At 46.7% G+C, this 20,407-nt stretch overlaps 2 protein-coding genes across 9 annotated transcripts in view; one reads left to right on the forward strand and one right to left on the reverse strand.

The window, feature by feature from the left end:
- Window positions 1–3,526, forward strand: part of MMD (monocyte to macrophage differentiation associated) — a 47,439-nt gene extending 43,913 nt beyond the window's left edge. For 2 of the 7 annotated variants that reach the window (XM_075111616.1, XM_075111618.1), the window contains exons 7-8: window positions 2,915–2,976; window positions 3,079–3,526. In XM_075111616.1, coding sequence (XP_074967717.1) covers window positions 2,915–2,962 — 48 coding nt within the window. In that variant the 3' untranslated portion in view covers window positions 2,963–2,976; window positions 3,079–3,526. Of the gene's footprint in view, window positions 1–1,248 lie in introns of all 7 variants that reach the window. The other 5 variants (XM_075111615.1, XM_075111617.1, XM_075111613.1 and 2 more) reach the window with 3 other exon arrangements.
- A 14,234-nt stretch (window positions 3,527–17,760) lies between these two features.
- HLF (HLF transcription factor, PAR bZIP family member) overlaps window positions 17,761–20,407 on the reverse strand; it is a 35,702-nt gene continuing 33,055 nt past the window's right edge. The window contains exon 4 of one of the 2 annotated variants that reach the window (XM_075110947.1): window positions 17,761–20,181. In XM_075110947.1, the coding sequence (XP_074967048.1) occupies window positions 19,966–20,181 (216 nt within the window). In that variant the 3' untranslated portion in view covers window positions 17,761–19,965. Of the gene's footprint in view, window positions 20,185–20,407 lie in introns of both variants that reach the window. The other variant, XM_075110946.1, reaches the window with a different exon arrangement.

Consider the following 20,407-nt stretch of genomic DNA (forward strand, 5'->3'; position numbering starts at 1 on the left):
ATAACTAGCTTAAGTTCCAGGACAGCTCTTTCTTCTCCGAAGATGTTAATTTTAGTCCACTATAATTGTAAGTGTTCTCTACGGAAGAACCAAATTTAGTCAGTTATATTTTGGATATAGTTTTACATCCAGTGAAATGCCACCTTATTCGATGTATCTGGGCTACAGGGTTGAAATGGAAAGAGCTTAGGTTCTGAACGTCACTTCTGAAAGGATATTGGGTGTAACAACTCAATTACTTCCATTTTAGTAAAAATGATAAAGATGTGAAGTACCTTAGCCTGTCAAAGAATGTTTCTGGATTTTACTATTTCTGAACTTACTTATTGCCCACTTACTGCTTACAAATTGGGAAAGAAGCTTATTCTTTAGGAAAGTGGAATGGACTTCTGATAACTTGCTGTCCTTTTTTTTGGTCTATGTAAGACCTCTCTGGAAAATCTAATCAATTGATTCTGTGGTCTAGACCAAGGTGGGGGAAGCAAATTGATTCTTGCTCCTTTCAGAATTACTTAGGGGCAACAAAGCTAGACTATTTTGTCTCTTATTGAAGGCTTCTTTTTATCAGTGAAGCAGGGAAAAGTTGAAAAGTTGAGGTTGTTGACCTGTATCAAACTGATGCACTGTATCCGGGATCCTTGATCTCTCGGCAGGTGACGCATTTTTGTTTTTTTGCAAAAGGTTTCTTGGTGCATCTGTAAGCCATACTACTGTCTTGTCCACCTCAAAACTTTGTTATTTATTTAGCTACACATTTTAAATACTTTGAATAACCCTCTCTGCTGCTAATATAAATCTGACATCTCTACAAGGTAATGCCCGTTACTGTACTTAACTATTCCACATGAATGCTGTGCTGTACCAGAACTTTTCTGGATGCTTCAGCCAACTAGCAGGAGTTGCGTTAAACTCATGCTCACACACAGTAACGGGGTTTTCTTTTTCTCCATGTTTGTCTGCTCTGCTAATGAGCATGAAGAAAAACATCAGACTTGCCTTAATTTTTGAGTTATCCTGCTATTACTTTTATAGTGCTATTGAGACATATATAAATACATTACATCTTACAAAGTGTAATCCAAATTCTTATATACTGGGTTTCTCACTTCTCCATCTCTCCTGTCCAAGATGTTCTGAGCTATGACGGCCAGCGTTTGGGGGGTGAGGGGGGAGAGGTGGCACTTTGTGCCTAAAATGCCCTCTCCCTCCTTTACACCCCACCCCTAATCTTTCCTTGTTAATTGACAGAGCAACACCGATGGACTTCAGGAGGTTGCCTGGGGAGGCTTGATATATTGTCTGGGTGTGGTGTTCTTCAAGAGCGATGGAGTCATTCCGTTTGCCCATGCCATCTGGCACGTATTTGTGGCCACAGCAGCTGCTGTTCATTACTATGCCATTTGGAAGTACCTTTACAGAAGTCCTGCAGACATAATTCGTCACTTATGAGATATATATATGTGTGTGTATATATATCTAGATAAAAAATAATCTGCACGTGGCCTCTGTAACAGTATTATTTGACTTAAGGAATTCGGGGAAATCGGAAAATTGCACAGAAAATCTGCACTGACTTTGGTAGTTCTCTGAACACAATTACTGTGAACGGATGTTGTGTGTGTCCTGCAGTTGCCCGTCATATGGCAAGTGCTGTAAATAACCAAGATACTGTACTGCAGTACTAAGAGTCCATTCCATGTTAGTAGAACTGGCTACCTGATGTTTACAAAGAAATTTTGTATTCTAGGTTAATTTTACGATTTTTAACTACGTGAATTTTTCTAAATTAGTGATTCAAACAGTGAAGTCAGTGCAATAGCGAAAATGTAACTCTTGATTTGAAATAGGTTTCTACCACCTTTCTGCTAGTCATTTATTAAATGTGAATCACAGACAAATAATCTACTTTTACCACCCATTATCTTGATACAATGCGACTTTTATAGAAACTTTTTGTGTTTTTTGTAAACTTTAAAAGTACATTTATTGAACTGAAAACACACAACAGTCATCTATGCAGTTACTCATGTTGCAAAATCTTGCAAGGAATAGTTACATTCCACATACTGTACTGACAAGCAGACATTGTACCTCTCCCAAAGGTTGGATTACAGGTGTAATTGTAATAACCACTTTTACGAACTAACAATTTAAATGTGATTCTGCTGAGTTTTAACATGATACTGTTCTGCTCATCTACAATACCACTTAAACAGCACCTTAACTGGGCTTTATCCGAGATGGAAACGAAGCGCTTTAAAAGAAACGGTTCGCAGGAGTTTCTCGTGGAGGTTTCCCGGTTCTGCCCCGTGCTGCCCGGCCAGGCAGCAGTTTGGAGGCAAGCTGACTTGCAGAGGCTGGCAGTATTAAGGAAGGCGGGCAGCTAATATTGCCCTGTCCAAACCCGAGAGTCAGTCATTTCTCCAGAATACACACACGTGTATCGGTGCTGTAATATTAAGGCTTGGATTTTCAAAGGGATTTAAATTTCGTTCGGGTCGTTCTGTTGGGAAGCGCTGGTCAGAGCAGCAGGCGCAGCGCGATGGCTGAGCGCTTCGAGTTCACGGTTACTGGTTCTTCACAAGCACAGCCTTTCAGGGAGAAGAGCTTGAAGAACTTGATGCAGTGTCAGTTGTCGTTCTGGGACTTAACGCGGAGTAAAACTGGTCTTTAATTGTATCGCTGTCTTTCTGTACAGGAAAACCAAATGTGGTAGCAAGTCGTGATTGTAGAACACGTGCATTTAATGACCAGATGTAGAAGAGTCATTTTAATACTGTTTGTCCAATAATTGTATCCTGTCCCACTATATAATGAATGTCTTATATTAAGATTGACTTTATCCTTTTTCTAATTTACTCGGTTTTTCATGACAGTATTTAAAAACAAAACTAAAACGTGTTGCCTTTTTCAGATTTTGTTCTGGATATTGCCTGTCTGCAAACAACTAGTAGCAAGATAGGGAAGTTTTTCAAGGTACCATTTAATATTGCACCTAGATTTGCCAGTGGGTTGCATATTTTAGAATATACACATTTGTATACGGAATTTACAAGAAGGGCAAACTTTAAATTCAAGGCATTGAAGAATTGCTGTACGGTGTTGGCAGGCGACCGGAGAAACAGCACCGCTACAGCCGAGCTGTGAACTGCCCCGGAAGAGAGCAAACGGAACAACTGGGCGGGTGATGCCCGCTACAGCAGTCTCGCACATCTGGATGCCTCCATTTTTTTAACATTGTGTCTGTTTTAATATTTTCCACTTTTTGTGAATTCATTTATTTTGTTTAAACGCAGTACTGTTAAAACCACTAAAATACACGTAACTGTTTTCTGTAGTCAAAAGTGAAACTATTGCTTGAATATGTTTTAATTTTAAGTTAACTTTTCATGGCATTGCTTTTTGGAGTGTTTGAAATGGTTTTTAAAAACTTCAATTCATCAGAAATATTTTGAATTACTGTATTCTAGTCAATATGATATTGAATGTACTAGACTAACAATAAACATTTTGTGCAATTTGGAAATGGTTGTGTTCTTGGTGGCTGGGGTATCTTTCCCCTCCAACCCTTATGCAGAAAAGCAAGGGACTAACACCGTGTTGCCACTCCTGGCACAAGAGGTCCAGGGTTGAACCTAATGACCCTCATGCTTGCTCGGCCAACTCATGAAATAAAAACAGTAGGGAAGATTGCAATCCAAATTACTCAATTTGTGGTATGGAAAAAAGTACATTTATGTGTAAATTTTGGTCAATATTGGGAACTTGCTGCTTTCCCTTTTGCTGTTCCGCGTCAATTTTCTTATACCATTATATACTGGGTTCTGTTTTTTCAATTATATAGCGTTGAAAACCATCGTTTTGCTCCTATCCCTATAGGGGTATCATTGCATTAAATATAGACAAGCTGAACTAAAAATGCATTTCTGTCTGGAAACCAAGTATGTCATATTTGTCATTAGCCTTTTTTCTCCCCCTGCCCCAGTCGCAGCTCTCCAGGCTGATGCCTCCCAGGAGTAACAGTAGTGCTTTTTCCAGTAACGTTTGCTGCAGTAGCAGAGTTGTGATTTCTTTGTCTTCCCGAAGCAAATGTTTTTAAGAGCACTTGCTTCTGTATTTTCTATGCCTCTAGGTTTCAGAAGCTCAATGAGTACGCTGAGTTTAAATGAAGCGGTGAGAACATGAAGCGGTTTTAGTTGTGCAGGCGGACCTTTCCAGAGGATGTCTGGGATGCCGCAGGTGCTTTGAATACTGGATACTTTCAGTCCTGTCACTTGTAGGTTGTCTTTCTAACGCAGTATTGTGTGCATCTAAAAAATAATTCAGTTATCTGGAGGGAGTCATTTAAGGATTTATTCTAGAGTGCATTACTTCTTTGCATTGTATTGGTTTTTAATTCAACAGCGACAAGGAGCGCTCGGAGGAAGCATTAATTTTCCTTTCTGTTAAAAAAAGCAGTCATAAAAGCAGGCTTCTCTTCCAATTCTGTCTTCCCCGCATGCCTCTTAATTTCTTGTGAGTATGGTAAGAAATCGTATTGCTGTCTTCCAGTTCTAGGTGAGCGATGAAGTCCTTTCAAAGGAGGCTTGAGTGTCTGAACATGGTTTAGGCAACCTTCGCTGTGTCTGTGGGAGGGTGTGGTGGAGGAGCGGGGTACTTCAAAGACTCTCTGAAACATAGTTGTTTACCAAAATTTTAAAGTTACCTAAATTCCGGATCTTCAGAAGTGCTCAGTGTTAGCAGACAGGCAAGACGGTTCCTTTTAACGTGTTTTTACTGTTTCGTTCTAATTAATCGGGCTTTGCCTGGTTTGAAGCGCCAAGCCTGCGTCGGGCAGGCGTGTCCTGGTTGTTCCGCAGAGCAGCAGCTCCACAGCGTTGGCAGGGCGCTGGACGGAGGATCGCACTTCTGGGGCTCGGGGCTATTGCTGTGGGAATCACAAGTTGCAGTCCAGTGTCTTCCATGATTTTCACAGCTGGTGGTGAAATCTTACGGGCGGATATGTGAATGTTGTAAATCTCACAGGTGTCGTAGCATCGTTAGAGCTGCTGCTTGGTGAAACGTGTGTGTGTCGGGCTGGAACGAGCAAGTTAGAGAAGATGCTAAAGTTTTTCATAGAGGCTCTTCTGTTAACCTCTTGCTTGAATGTCCCTCATGCTTAGGACCCCACCGCTTGTTTGGAAACCTCTTAGTCACCTACACAATTCTTTATTTAGGTCTGGTGTACTTAGCTAGTGATTCCTCTGGAGGCTAAGGCTGCCGTGTTCCCATCATGTGCTTGACTAAGTCTTTTCTCTGTGCTTTGCTATTTTTAAAAGAAAGCAGGACGCTAGTCTCTGCTTGTTGATTGCCTTCACCATCAATAGGTGTCATAGCTACTTTTAGCTTTGATGTTAACAAAGGATGACCAGGATGGCAAGGCGGACGCTTGCCGGCTCTGCAGCGCGGGCGCTGTGGGCCTCTGTGCCTTCCCTGTCCCACTGAGTAGGTTGCTTAGCTTGCGGCACGGACCGTTGCTCTTCACCAGCTAGAGGCAGCTCGCTGTCATTCTTCTATTTGAAAGTGTTTCGTTCATCATTTGTCTCAATAAATCTACTAAGCACTGTCATAGTCTGGAAGAGGAACGTACGTAAGACACCTGAAATGTTTGCTAGTGCCTGTTTGGAAGCATTCGGATGCTTTTAATTTGGTGATCTGGCAGTGCTGGGAGGGCTGGCGCTGCCCAGCTGTGGTACAAGCAGCAGCGTCGTGGTAACACTGGGGCTGGATATCCCCAGGCTGCTCGGCGGCGGGTTTTGGATGTGCTTGCAGCCGGACTTGAAAATTCACCACAAAGAAATCGGAGGTGAAGCACCTTTGGAGCATCTGTGCCAGGTACAGCCTGACCTAATGCGGTAGTTCAGTCTTAGGGGCCCAACCTCTAGGGAAAGGATGGGTTTCTTTAAAAAAGAGTGTTCAAATTCCCCTTTGGGTAGTATCTTGACATTGACAAGCCTGACATTTTGTTACTGAGGTGGGTGTTTGTTTGCTAGCTTGTTTTCACTCTGGGCATCCTCCGCCTGTTGGTGGTGAGCCTGACTGCGAGCAGTAAGGGTGGCAATGCTTGCTCCCTTTGTAGACCCAGGGAACCGGGGAACCCAAATCCTCTTGCAGAAGGCTAGCAGTGAGGCCAGCTCCAGTTTTATAACCGAAGTGACGCCATTGGCTCTGATGAGGCTGGTGCGCTCTCCGAAGGATGTACTCGGGTATCTCTGTTGCTTAGCAGCATGAGCCCTGCTGGCAGTGGATTTGTGCGCCCAAATCCTTTAGGTGCCTTTGAAAATCTCCCGTAAATTGTCACATAGGCAAATAGCTGTTAGTAGACACCTACTGAATTAGTGGGTTCAGCTCCAGCAGGCATCGTCTCACTTTCTGGTGGGTCGTGCCTGCTGCCAGGAGTGACGCAGAGGTCTGGCATGCAGGCAGTGACCAGCCAGTGTGAGGCTTCCTCGGCATGGTCAGCCAGCGACCGAGCCTCGTCTCCGACAGGACGTTCAGGCCAGACCGCAGGATGTTTGGTTGGAGAGATGTAGTTATTCAGGATGTTGAAACACTGAAACCCAACCCACAACACCTACAGGGAACCTGTGGTACATTTGTCTTCAACCAGCAATGATTTAGTAGCGTCGTAAACGCTGAAGGATTGCGCATCGTTGCTGTGGGAACTCAACCATCTTCTCAAATTAAAACCCATGCACTTGGCAAGCTGAGGATTAGTCTAGGAAAGGAATATGCATTTTATTTTTTTAAGTATGTGTCTTCATATATGAACATGTTTGACAATGAAAATGGCTTTTGTCTTGAAGCTGATGGTGGTGCTGAGCAGCGTAATCAGCCTTCTGCTAAATCACTGAAAATAAAGCTGGAAGGGACTGGGATATTTTTAGCCCATCCTCTGCCTGCAGGCAGGACGAACTCTGCCTGTCATTCCTGATGTGCTTGTCCAACCTGTTCTAAAAAGCCTCCAACAATGGGGATTTCACAATCCTCCCAGGCAGTATATTTAATTGTTTCACCCTCTGCCCTCTTAGACTTCTTTCTACTGTCCAAGCAGTATTTTCTTTGCTATGACTTCAGCCCGTTACTCCTTGCCCTGCCTGCAGTGGGCTCAGAGAGGAGCCCTTACAGGCAGGTTCGATAGAGCTGGAAGCTGCCACTTCCCTTGCTTTTTTTTCCTCCCCTAGATTTAAACAAACTCAAACCCTTCAGTCTTTCTTCATGGCCATCTCGTTAAACAGAGTCAGGGGCTGTTCCAGAATGACTTCAGACACAATTTTTCCATCTGATAACGTGACACAGGGGCATGAGAAATCAGTGACAGCACAAAATGAGGGAGAGGGGGAAGCAGGAGCTGTAATCCCGTGTTTCAGGAGAGAGGGGAGGGAGCCTGGGGCCACCAATCCCCCAGAAACCAGCTGAGAGTGGAACCGCTGTGGAGGAGAAATTGGCCCCTCCTGAGGCACAGCAGCGTCTTGAAAGGAGGAAAGTCCCTGGGGGGCTGGGGAGGAAAGGGAGGGGTGCTGCCTGGGGAGGGGGCTGCACGTCACCCAGCTGGCTTCCATGAAACTGGGGCAGAGTGAAAGCATCAGCCTGCAGGGCAGGGGTATGGCACGGCTTCTGGCCGTGAGGGGCCTATCAGAGAAACCGGAGCTGGAACCAAACGCCCTGGAGCCTTCAGAGCACCCTGGGGCCGCGCACCCTGCGGCTGGGCGAAGGTGAGCGCCGTGGGGCCGCGCACCCTGCGGCTGGGCGAAGGTGAGCGCCGTGGGGCCGCGCACCCTGCGGCTGGGCAAAGGTGCACCAGCAAGGGCGAAGGCTGGACCTGGGTGCTCAGCACCCACTAGGGAGCCGCTGGCTGCCGTGATGCCAATGTGATGATGGGCTGGGGAATTTCTGTATCACACCCTGTCAAGGGACGGCGTGCCCGCAGCCAGGTCCTGTTCTAGCCAAAGCACTCCTCTCCCAGCTCTGCCATCCCACGGCATCCTGGGATAGCGGCCCTTCCTCATCCTTCTTAGTGGTTTTGTTCTGGTTATTGATTTATTTTATTGCTGTTGTGTGAGTGGGGATTTTTTGGTTCGTAGGTTTGTGTTGTTTTTTTTTTTCACAAACTAATTCTGGTTTGCTTTTACTTCTGGGCTGCTTTTTTAGTATTTTAATGCAATCCCTCCCCCAGCTCCAGTGCTGCACTTGTGTTCTGCAGAGCTCCCAGCAGCGTCTCCAGGACAGTCTCCTGCACCCCAGCTGCGATGTGCTCGGGTCCCACCAGACACAAGCTGTTGTCCGGCAACAAAGTACCTGCCGCACTGCAAATAACCCGTCCCACGTACAGTAGGGTCTGTCCTCGGTGGCCCGAGCGTGGCTGAGCCTCCTGCCCCGGTGACTCAGAGCAGGGGAGACGCCAGCACTCACCCTTGGCTGGCACAGGGTGACGCCGGCCAGCGCGGACGCGTGCCCAGGCGGGCAGCGCCTTGTCCATCATTTCTGTGCCGAGGGGGAGCAGATCTGACCCTTTACCACAGAAACGTGCCACAGGGTGCTGGAAATAAGCAGTGCCGGGGCCAGGAGCCTGGGCTGACCCACCGCGTGCTGGGTCTAACTTTTCCTTGCTAAACCTTCTGATACCCAGCAGGATCCTCCAGATCCGTGCCTGGCAAAGCTGCTGTTTGTTTGCAGCTGAGGTGGCTGCAACCTCTGGGCCATCCCGGCAAACCCCCACGAGGCTGCACTGCCTTGGCAAGCCCATTTTGCAGCCGTGTCCCCCCAGGCGGGGGGGCAAATGACAGGGGAGGGCCCAAGGGGCTGCAAAACCAGGGCAGGGCAACAGGTCCCTTCCCTGCCTGGGCATCGCTGCCTCTCCTGCCCACGCCACCGTGGGACATCCCACCTCGCTGCTGCTGGGGCCACTGGGACCTCACGGCCTCGGCACTGGGCGACAGCTCACCTGCAGCATGGGGGCAGGGTCCAGGGCTGAGAGAGCGCGTCAGGGCTGGGCAGGTGAACACGGCTGTGTTTCTGGCTGAAGGCTGCAAAGGCAGAGGGGTAAAAGTGAAACACAGGTGAGAGGAATGAGGTCGCTGGGCAGAAGTTGCTTGTTTCATCAGTCCCAGGTGAAACTTGGCTATTGATTGCTCTGTAAAAGTGTGGCTAGTTCCCAGATTTTTGAACTAAAATTGGGTCTACCAATATGCAAAATGATTGCGCATCATCCTTTTAAGGTCAGGTATGTCTTACACTCCCAGATAGCAGCCAAAGCATCTCAGAGAGGTGCTGCCCCTGCTCAGGGCACCACAAGCACCCCATGGGGTTACACCCCCGATGTCCCACGCTGGGGTGCTCCAGGTGAGCCGCTGCGGTCAGGGTGGGTGTCTGGCCAAGCTGTGGTGCTGCTGGGGTGATGCTGTGTTTGATCCCTGACCCCTGGTGACATTTTGGCCTTTGGCCCCGCAGCCCCTCACCACAGGGTCAGGTGAGTCACCGGCCGAGCGGCTTCACAGGGTCTCCTACCCTGCCGCAGCATCACGGCGGGAGAAACGCGCCGGGGAGGAGAGAGCTCGATATCAAGGAGGACGAAAGGGATGGTGGTTTCACGATGAGGCCAGCGGTCGGGAGCCACGCGTGGCTCGTGCGTGACCCCTTGTGTCGGCGCTGCCGGAGGGAGCCGGGCCCTGGCGGCGCACGGCGAGGGCGATGGGGCTCAGCACACACGTGCAGCTGGGCTCGCTGCAGCGGTTGGAGAAATGCGGCTCTGCCTGCGCACCCACAGGTAGCTCCCGGGTCTCTCGTGCACATTTACATTTAAGGGATGAGTACATTTAGAAATGAGATGCCGAAACACACCAGTCAGACTTGGGCATGAAGGCAAGTCCTGTTTCTTCCTTTCCGATACCACTTTAAGGCTCTTTTGGTTTTTTAACTGCTGACTTGCTGTGGCCAATACAGCTGCCATGCGTGCTGTAGGTACAGCGGCCTGTTTAGTTCTCTCCCAAATAATTTAAGCAGCTGGATGAGCCTAATAGAAGGTCTAAAGCATCTCAAAGCTTATTAAGTGTTGACCGGTTTCAAGAAAACTGGGGCTCCATTAAAAAAAAAAAAAAAAGAAGAAGAGACCTGGAAGAGCTGCCGGATGCGCCCAGCGGCAGACCAGACCCTCACCAGCGCAGGGCCGTGCCCAGCCAAGGGGACACCTCCGGGACGAGCTGGTTTATGGTGGGCAGAGTTGGGCAGCCCTCAGGACTTCACCCATAGACAGCAGAAGTGATGCGAAGCCTCAGCTGCGACGGAGCCTGGTGGCCCTGCCAGCAAGCAGCACTTGCAACGCTATAAATAAGTGACACCTGGTGTTGATGCCACTAAGCTGAAACATGTTCTCTGCGTCTTGAAAAGATGTGTTTGTTTTATAGCTCCTGGGCCTGGCGGGGGAGAGGATGAGCGGGAGGGGCTGCTCTTGGGCGCTGTGTGCCCGGGCCCGTGTGGCGTTTGTCAGGCAGTGCCCGAGTGGCTCCGTGCTGGAAGAGGAGCTCCACCAAACTGAGCTTAAAGCGAGTGGCTGAAACCAGCCATCCATCCCCAGCTCAGCCTGGAACCGGGGATAAAACCTGGCTGTGACAGGCGCCGGCCTCTCCTCGCTCTGTGTCTCATTAGGAAGAGCAGGACCCATTATCCCGTGCTGAGATTTACAGCCCCGCAGTGCCTTGCCTGAGCAATTTCACGTGGGCTGTTTCTGGAGGCGATTTTATAAATATGATGATATATTTTATGTCTTTATCCTGCCTGGCGTGGGCAGGATGGCGGATTTTCAGTGCCTGAGGCGTGGGGTGGCTGGTGGGTGGGAGCAGAGGGGCTACAGTCCTGGGGTTCTCCGTCGGCACCTCCTTGCGGGCGGCCGGCCTGGGCCACAGGCCTCCAGAGGGCACCAGGCACCGGCGGATTAAAAACTCAATTAAAAGCTGCCTTAACTGAGCTGGGGCTGGGTTATGGTCAGCACAGGCAGCTGCGCCTTGCTGGGCACCGGTGTCCCCTGGCTCTGGTGCAGTCCGGGCTGGCACCTGTGGTGTCTGGGGGCAGCGTGGCCCGGGGGTGGGGTGGGGTCATGGTCGTGTGCTGAGTTTTGAGGGGGCTGAACCCCACTTTGGGCCCTGCTGAGCAAAGGGGTGATGTTGGGCCCCCGGGTGGGTGCATGGATCCGGTCAGCGTCTGTCACTGGTGGGGGTTACTGTCAACTTTGTTTTCATGGTCTGGGGAGAGGGATTGTGCCTGTTTAATGCTGTCCTTTATTTAATGTTGGCAGCGGCGTGCCCCGACCTGCCCCAAGGGGGCTGCGGGAGGGGGGGACACGGGCCCAGGCTGTGGGCTGGCGTCAGCCCAAGCGTACGCCATGGCGGAGCCGGTGTGCGCGGGGCCCCGGCAGCGCCTTGCACGCAGGCCTGGGAGGGGGAAGAAGATAAAGCTGGGCTGCTGCAGCCGAAAAGGGCGAGCCCGGCGGGCTGCAGCCCGTGGTGCACAAGCACAACTGCACACACGAGTGGAGAAACACACACACACACACACACACACCCCACCACACCACCCCCCCCCCGGGTCTTCCTCCTCATGGTGATGCTCGGCTCAGAGCTGGGCACACGGGGGTCTCTCTCGGAAGCATGGGGGGGACGTCTCGGCTCATCACGCCCCAAGAGCTGGGCTGATGGCGGGTGAGCCCCACACGGAGCCACGCGCACCGACACCCCCGCCTCATTTCGGCCTGTGCCATGTCATCGACGCCACCAAGGGTGCGCGGGGCCGGCGGCCCTTGGACGGGGCTTCAGCCTGCCAGAGGGTGGGGGCGCGAACGGGCACCGGCGGGGGGGAGCGACACCACAGCCAGCGAGGTGGGCACCGGCCACAGACAGACAGACATACATACACACCACACACACCCACCCCCCCCACCCCCCATTCGTGGCCTGCAGCAGGTCTGCTTTAAAAGTGCACACACATATATATGTACGCACGCATGTGTGTATGTGCATAGGTACTGATGTGTGTAAATACCAATACTTGTACGTGTATATTGCTAAACACAGCTCTATATACAATTTTATGCATATATATGCACACACATATTGAAAAGTTCTATTACCATAAGCTACATCATATACCTAAAATAGATTATGTACTTACATGTTATGTTTAAATGCTACTTAGTATAGTATATTGTAATAATTCTTAGATTTTATATGTACAGGTGTATGATAATGACTAATGTATGTGAAAATCTTGTCTCAACTATTACTGTATATAAAAAATACAAATATCTCCAAAAGTGCATATTATCCATTTTATGTTATATAAAATATAATAATAAAAAGCAGCTAATACTACACCTAACCAAGGACCAGCTAACACAGCACACACGTGCACTGTGTGCTTAGACTGAGCTTAGCGTACGGCGGGGGCTGGTGCCCCGCACAGCTTGGGTCCCTCGGGGCGCGGGGCGGGGGGTAACGCTGACGAAGGTGCACGGCCTCAGGAAAATTTTAAAAAATTATTTTCGTGTAAGCTTGCCTTTATATATCACTGAAATGTGTTTTTTTAATATAAAGACATAGCAAATGAATTTATTAAAAATAGCCTGTTACATATGCTTGCTGAAAAACCATTGCATTAATAGCTACTTACCGCTAGAGCTGCACACGCACGGAGTGTGCGCTCGTGCCCTGGCACATACACGCTTCCTGCGTAACCTCGAATGTGTATTAAACACAGGCTATATAACTACGGAGCCATAAATACAACCACAGTTAAATTCTGCTAAATATGCTGAATGAACCCCTAGCTGAGCGTGTGTCTCTGTGTACGGCCGCACGCCGCAGCGCTAGCCCTACGCCGGCACACGCGCGAAAGCGGCAGTGCACGGGCGTCGAGGGGCGCGTCGCTCATGAGCCATCTAGTTTGCGCATAATATATAGCAGAGGTCACAAAACTCCGCCTTTATAGCTATGTTAAAAAATTTACAATGCTATATTGTGAGTAAATAGTTATAAATATATGAAATATAATTATTACATTCGTAGCTATATCTATATAGGTAGAGAGCGAGAGACTGCGCAATACGACGGCGCACGTGCACGCACAGGCACAGGCTGGGGGAGGCGAGCAAGTGTGCCTGTGTAGTACGGCAAATACAGTTAGTGCATGTTTTTATAAATAAATAAACAAACAAACAAAAAAAACCAGACCTTTACCAATGAAATGTGTGCGCACGTGTGTATACAAAAAGATCTAAAGCGATATTAATTATGTAAATGCTATTAAATATGGTACATGAAAGTATAATTATTAAATTTATAGCTATAGCTGGCTATGTAGATATATAGCTACATGCGCGCTTGTGCGCACACACACACGGGGGTTGTATTAGAATGAATATACTTTATGCCTAATATAACATATATTAAAAAAAAGACTTTTATGTTAATAAAACTGTCTACATTTATAAATAAATATAAAAGTATAAAACTAGCTTTTAACATTAAAAGCTGCTAAATATGCTGTATGAAAATATACTCTTAAAACATTTATGTAATATACTGTTTTAAAAATCTCTCTCACGAGTGCACGTGGGCACACACAGAATGGTGTGTTTATATGTTAATAAAACATACATTTTTGTGCATAATATGTGCTATATATTTAAACACAGACCTTTATATATCAGTGATGACTATCGTTGTATGTCCCTTTCTATGAAAATAAAAGAAACCTTCTGTAAATACTATTACATATATTATACAAAAAATATAATTATTAAATTTCGATATGGATAGCGAGAGTGAGGGTGCGGGTGCATGTCTCTGTGTGCGTGTGTGTTATAACCTACTAATGTACTTTGAGCACAAGATGTACTGTATAGTTAAACCAGACCTTTATAGCAATAGATAATTACAGATCAATAAGGTATCAACCTAGCTTATTAAATGCTGCTACATAGGCTCCATGGCACTAGCCGTGCCTCGCGCTGTGCGTCCAGCGGCACCGACACACCCAGAGCTACATGCGCGCGCGCACACCGATGCCCATGTCCTGCGTGCCAAATGGGCAGCCCACGCAGCATTTATTGTACAAGAGCTTTACAACAATTAAATCTATTTTTACATGTATTTGCTAAAAAGGTACATTAAGCAGTAAATTCTGATCAACGGACTATAGGAAATAGAATTATTAAATTGATAGCTATGTAGGCATATGGCGTGAGACAGAGCAAAGCGCCCGCAGGGCAGGGGCGCGCGCTGACACCCGGGCGGGGAGGGGAGAGTGGGTGTCTGTGTGGGCGGTGGTGTCTGTGTGTCCATGTGCGTGTGTGTGTGCACATGTGCGTGTCGCTATTACACATATCGTTAAAAAAGGCCCTTTACAGCCATGAAGCGTGTGTACACAGGGGTGTGAGACAAGCTACCTCTATTAATCGCATTATGTGCTCTGAAAGTGTAATTATTCGGGTTATAGCTGTAGGGAGCTAGCGAGCCATACAGCCACGCAGCGCTACATACGCACGTGCAGGTACACACGGCGGGGGGGAGAGTAAATGTGGGTATTAAAACTAATACACTTTGTGTCTCAGATATTAGAAGACAGGCCTTTACTTTATATCTATTTACAAATAAATATTGAACTATAAAACTAGCTTTTAAAAAGAAATTCTGCTAAATATGGTATATAAAACTTAATTTTAAAACTTTTTTCTATATACACATATATTTTGGGTATATGGCCATGTGTAAGCGTATAAAATGTAGCCATTGATATTGCGTCATATATCGATCTATCGCTAGAAAACACCCTAAGGCAGGAATGTGTGTACGTACACACGCACACACGCACGTGGGGGGGAGGGGAAGAGTGAGCAAGTGCCTGTATCTAGCCCTGTTCTTAAAAGTCCATTTTTGTGCGTCGGCTGTACCCTACACGAACCCCCCTGCCCTGTGCGTGTGCGGCGCACCCTGCCGCGAGCGCCCGGCCGCGCTGGTGCAGAGCGCGAGTGACCCCGCGCGCACACACGCTTTCTGCAAAATGCATAACATAACTATTAAAAACAGCCATTTACCACAATGAACTCGCTATACCTGTACCTATAGAGACACGCAGTCACATAGTTCAATGACTAACTTGTCTAAATGTTACTGGATTTCTCCCGCTCGCTGTACGTGTTGTGTACCAACTGCCTAAAAGCGTGCAGTAGCTGCCATCGCCTCCATACAAAATATTAAGGCTAATGGTGATTAACAGTAACGCGTTATTTTGTAAACAAGAAGAAAACACTCCCTAATATACAGAATTTTAATGGCTGTATTACTCCCTGTGCACTGTATGTTAATAACTGATCACATCTTATGATAAATCAAGTGTAAGTACGTAAATGATGCACAACATACACTACAATTGCAATATTTATTAAGCAAAATACATATAAATACGTTCTAAACGTCCTGCACCCAGAAATAGCTAACCTAAGTACGCCCTTGGAATGGGTTCACCCAGCAGACACCGCTCGCAGCCCTGGCAGCGGCTGGGGCAGGCTGGGGGGCAGCTGCAGCCCCGGTACCTGGGGTCCGGCCCCCCCGGGGGGACACAGCCCCGGCCGGGCCCCCCCGCACCCGCGTGCCGGGGAGAGACACGGAAATACACCCTCCCGAAAGCCCTGGGCCCAACCCCCGCGACACCAAAGTAAGCACGCAGGTGAGAGAAGAAAAATTTAAAAGTTTATTAAACATTAATAACAGACAAAAAAAAAAACCAAAAGCAAACGATTTGGGCTGAAGAGCATACAGGCTGCAATCCATCTCGTGTCATACAGCTAATTTGATCTTATTTGTTAGACTTGTATTTAAACAGATGCTGTCCCGTGGTGTTGCCAGAAATACGATGGTTGATCACTTGTAAGTTTTAATACAATTTTTTTCCTTCACATAAAAAAAGTCAATGACATAAAAATAAACTGCACAGCTCTAGTGGAAACTACACGCAAAGATCGGTTTAAAGCAGTAACCGGGGTCATTACAAACCCACAGAGGCAAGATGCTCCAAGGCCGGGGTCCTGCGGCACTACCGAACCGCCCCGCGGCGACGGAGCGCGGTGGGCTCGCCCGCGCAGCACAGCTGCGCAGCCGAGCGGGGGCCGCGCGCCCGCGCCTTCCTTGCATTTTGAATTTCTTGCTTGTGTGGATTCAAGTCAGAACTCTATTTCCATGGCGCTGGGTTTGGTGACTTCAGCGCCGTTCAAAAGAGAAAAAAAAATAATCTGCCCCCCGCCCCCCGCCGCCACAGGCTTCCCCCGGAGAGCCCCAAGGTGCTCGTATTCACAAACGTGTCTGAAATTTGGTTTCTTTTTAGAGGGCATTCTTTTTTAAATTTCTTTTTTAAAAAGAAAGAATTTGCTTCCGAGTTTCAGCAAAAACAGCGAAACAACAAAAAAAAAGAAGCATTTTACCAATGCTTACGGTTTAATAGAGGTCAGTGAATTATTTAGACACACTATTAATTATTCTGCAAATATATATTTCTATTTTTATAAAAGTACAATTTCATATACCTACAAGCTCCTTCATGAGCAACAAAGCCATCAGAGGTGTGACGCGCCCAGCTACGCTGTCCTCAGGAACTGAAAATGAGCTAAGCTTTCATTTATTTATTTGCTATTTTGGGGAGACAGCCTGGTTTGAGAACCTGTTGGGTTTTTACCCCACCAAGATTTAGCCCACATGTTTTGCCTTTTATTTTTCTCTCCTCTCTTAAATTTTCTTAGGGGCGAGCTTTTCAGAGGAGCCAGGGTACCCAGCTCCCACGGCGAGCGGTGAGTGCCCGAGCCCCGCAGGCTCCCCGGAAAGCCCTTGCCCCGATCGGGAAGAGGGCAGCCCGCGCTGAGCCGGCTGCCGCTGAGCTGCCCTTCCCGCTCGGCCCGGCACGCTTCCAGCCCCGGGGCAGCCGCAGGCCCTGCTCGCGGCCGGACGGGGCGAGGAGGCATCTGGGCACCTTTGGGGCTGCTGGACGAGGTAGCTGCTGGGAACCGCTGCGCTCCCCTGCGGCCGTGACAATAAATCTGTGACATCCTACAAAAATTAGCGTCTCCCCCCCTTCCCTGCCCAAAAGAAACAAAAGAATTATCTGTATTTTTTTTCCAAGCTGCCTTTCCCATTTCAGAGAAAGTTTTGTGGTCACCAAGCAACGCGGCGACAGCCCTGGCTAGGTACGTACCGGCTGGTCTCTTACGCACCGTTCCTGCTGGTCAGGTGTCACCCCGAGATTAATCATCCTGAGGGCAATTAGCTGTTGCGGTTTGCTGTGTTGCTGCTAAAAGTGTATCCACAGCAATGGCTGGCCGAGCCCTGCCACAGTCACGCTTCTTCCAAAGGCAAAAAAAAAAAAGTAGAGTTTATTTCATAGTGGCTATAGCAGATGCCCCGACTGGTGCCAGTCGGTCAGTCTAATTTCTCTACCCATGCATCCAGTGCTTATACTGACCTTTAGAAAATACCTTACTATGCTTTAAACTTTGCTGCAGCACATGGAAATTCAATTTGCTGAATAAATGGTCCACAGGCAAGTACTGCACGGTAAGGGACGCTGACAAGGTGGGTATTTTTGAGGAAAAATACTGGAAAAATGCCACTGATGCGAGGATATTTTTAATGCTGCACAAAATGTTGAGTCCTTTGTAACGATCTCCTGAAGCATGAATGATGATTTAATGGAATGAACAACCTTTTTATTTGAAAATAACGTCAAAACACGTAGAAAACTGTGAGCAAGACATGTAGCACCATATTTTCCTCACACGTTAATAACCGTATGCAGTACGTACAACTGTATACATGAACAGAGCTATTTATAAAAGATTTTCAGCTGGAAACAGGTTCTAGCAGCAGCAGCAGATTAGAAATGACGATGAGTTTTTTTTTGTGTTATATATTATTTTTCTGCCTTTACAAAATATTGTATTGTCCAATCAAGAGTTGATTAAAATCCATGTTGTGCTTTGTCCCTATTAAACAGTTTCTTTGTGTGTTTCTGATGGAAAATAATAGGCTCTTTTTCAGTAATATGGAACATCCTGGAAAGCCATATTACCTCCATAAAGATTTAATTTAAAGCACAGAACATGCCGGTGTGCCAGTGGTAGCCTTAAAATATTAAAGTTTTCTTTAAAAAAAACAAACCCAAAACAACAACCAACAAACCCCTAAGCATTTCCTTTCTGTACAATAATGGAGAATATATATCTTTGCTATATATTTTAAACATGGAATAGCTTTTTCTTTTTGCTATATATATGTCTTTCAAAATACATTGTCAGTATTTGTACTTGAAAAATACTGTACAAAACGAACATACTATAATTATTCTGTATAAACTTTATACATTTTATAATATCTATTCTTTTGGTCTATAGTAAACACTTAGATTGATTGGATTAACCACAGTATATGACAACACCATCCCCTTCTGAAATACACCAGTGTCTCTTACATTCATTTTTTCAGAAGTCCACTTTATATTAGAACATACGTGTTCAAAAGCAAATAGAGTTTAAAACAACAAAGTTCAGAACCATCAGTTCATGTCACACTCAGAACAACAATCACTAGGAAAAATGGGCTTTGCAAACCAGTGACAACTTCTAACTGAATAAAAGTGATTTTTAAAACAGCAAGATATAATCCACAGAAAATATATTACAGAACATGGGAAAAAACCAACTGAATGTAGGTATTTATTTCATTTGTAGTCACAAAATGGAACTTGAAGAAATGCATAACTAACTGAAAACAGAAAAGCCCCTCTGGTTTCGACATCGGATCTGATTCGATACTATTAATTTTGTTCTCGTTTCAACTAATTATCCTGCTTCTTATACATGCGCTCCCTATAGCAGGGATACAATTAGCATGCTCACGTTAACGTGTCTTTTACTTTTTAACTCTTTGTTAAAGACATCAAAACTCCTGTCGGGTAGGGAAACCATCCTACGTCCACTAGGAACACCCGGGCAGCATGCGCGCTAGCGTACAACAGGATTATTGCTTCAGGTACGGACAGTGCAAAATACACACTCTGTGGTCTAGCAACAGTACTCCTACCTGGGGTCTGTGCGAGTGAAAGGAACCTTAACAGCTAGAGAAGCCATCAGGGGATCTATGATGAGTATAGCTAACTCAGTCTAACAGCACTTTAAATCTGAAGACAATTATCACCAAAACTTAAAATACAACAAAAGCAATCTATAAATTAATATTTCTGCAGTGTAGTACTAAATTATTATTTGTGCACTTTATTAGCATGTTAACTTTTCTGATTAGACATACTTAAACAATAGCTTGTTACTCTCGAGAAAACTGAGATCTACTTTTTTTCTTTTTTCTTTTTTTTTTTCCCTTTTTTTTTTTTTTTTATAATTTATACTGGGATCTTTCCAAGTAAATCAGGAGGATGGAACTGGTTACAATAACAAAAACCCTACTCTGAAGCAGCACTGAAAAAAATATAATAAAAAGCTTACTATGGCGGTTTCTCAACAGTCCAGGTAAAAATGTGGCACCCTTTGAAGAGGGCTTCCTAAAAATGGGAAGTGCCGAGATGCGTGCGCACGCACACCCACCCACGCACATGCACACCCACAAGCGCGCACACACATACACAGCCGCGCGAGCACACATGCGCACACGTACGCAGGGACACGCATACGCAAACAACAACAACAACAAAAATAACGTAAGTCAGTTTTGTTTCTGCTTCTGGTAAAGTGCTGAAGACAGAAAGGTTGGTTTGGGTGTGGTGCTATCAAACAGGAAACACATTGTCCATCTAGTCAAATGCCAACCCGCAACAAAAAAAAAAAAAGAAAAGAAGAAAGAAAAAAGAAAAAAAAAAACCCACTCCCCCGCCCTGAATTTACAGGGGGCCGTGTCGAGCTTCGTACTTTGCCAGGACGTTCTTGCATTTGCCCAGCTCTTTCCGTAAGTCAGCCACCTCTTGGCGGAGAGCCGAGTTCTCCTTCTCCAGAAACGAGGCGCGGATGGCGATCTGGTTCTCCTTCAGCCGGCGGGCATCCCTCGATCGCTTAGCAGCCATGTTGTTCTTTCTGCGCCTTGCCCAGTATTTGTCATCCTGCTCATTAAACACAGAAAGAAACGAACATGATATTAGATTTCAGTAAACTGAACGGCCACCAGGATGTGCTCTTAGCCGCAGCCTCCGGGCTGGGATTGACTTAACTCCGCATGGTTTGCTTGCCTGGCCCAGCGAGCCCTGACAGTGCTGGGACAGAAGTTACTGATTTCCGTGGCATAATGCACCCAGGGAACACAGATGCCTGTACATGTTTGTGTCAAAA

This window comes from Phalacrocorax aristotelis, chromosome 16 (assembly GCF_949628215.1).
Source record: "Phalacrocorax aristotelis chromosome 16, bGulAri2.1, whole genome shotgun sequence".
NCBI lineage: Eukaryota > Metazoa > Chordata > Aves > Suliformes > Phalacrocoracidae > Phalacrocorax > Phalacrocorax aristotelis.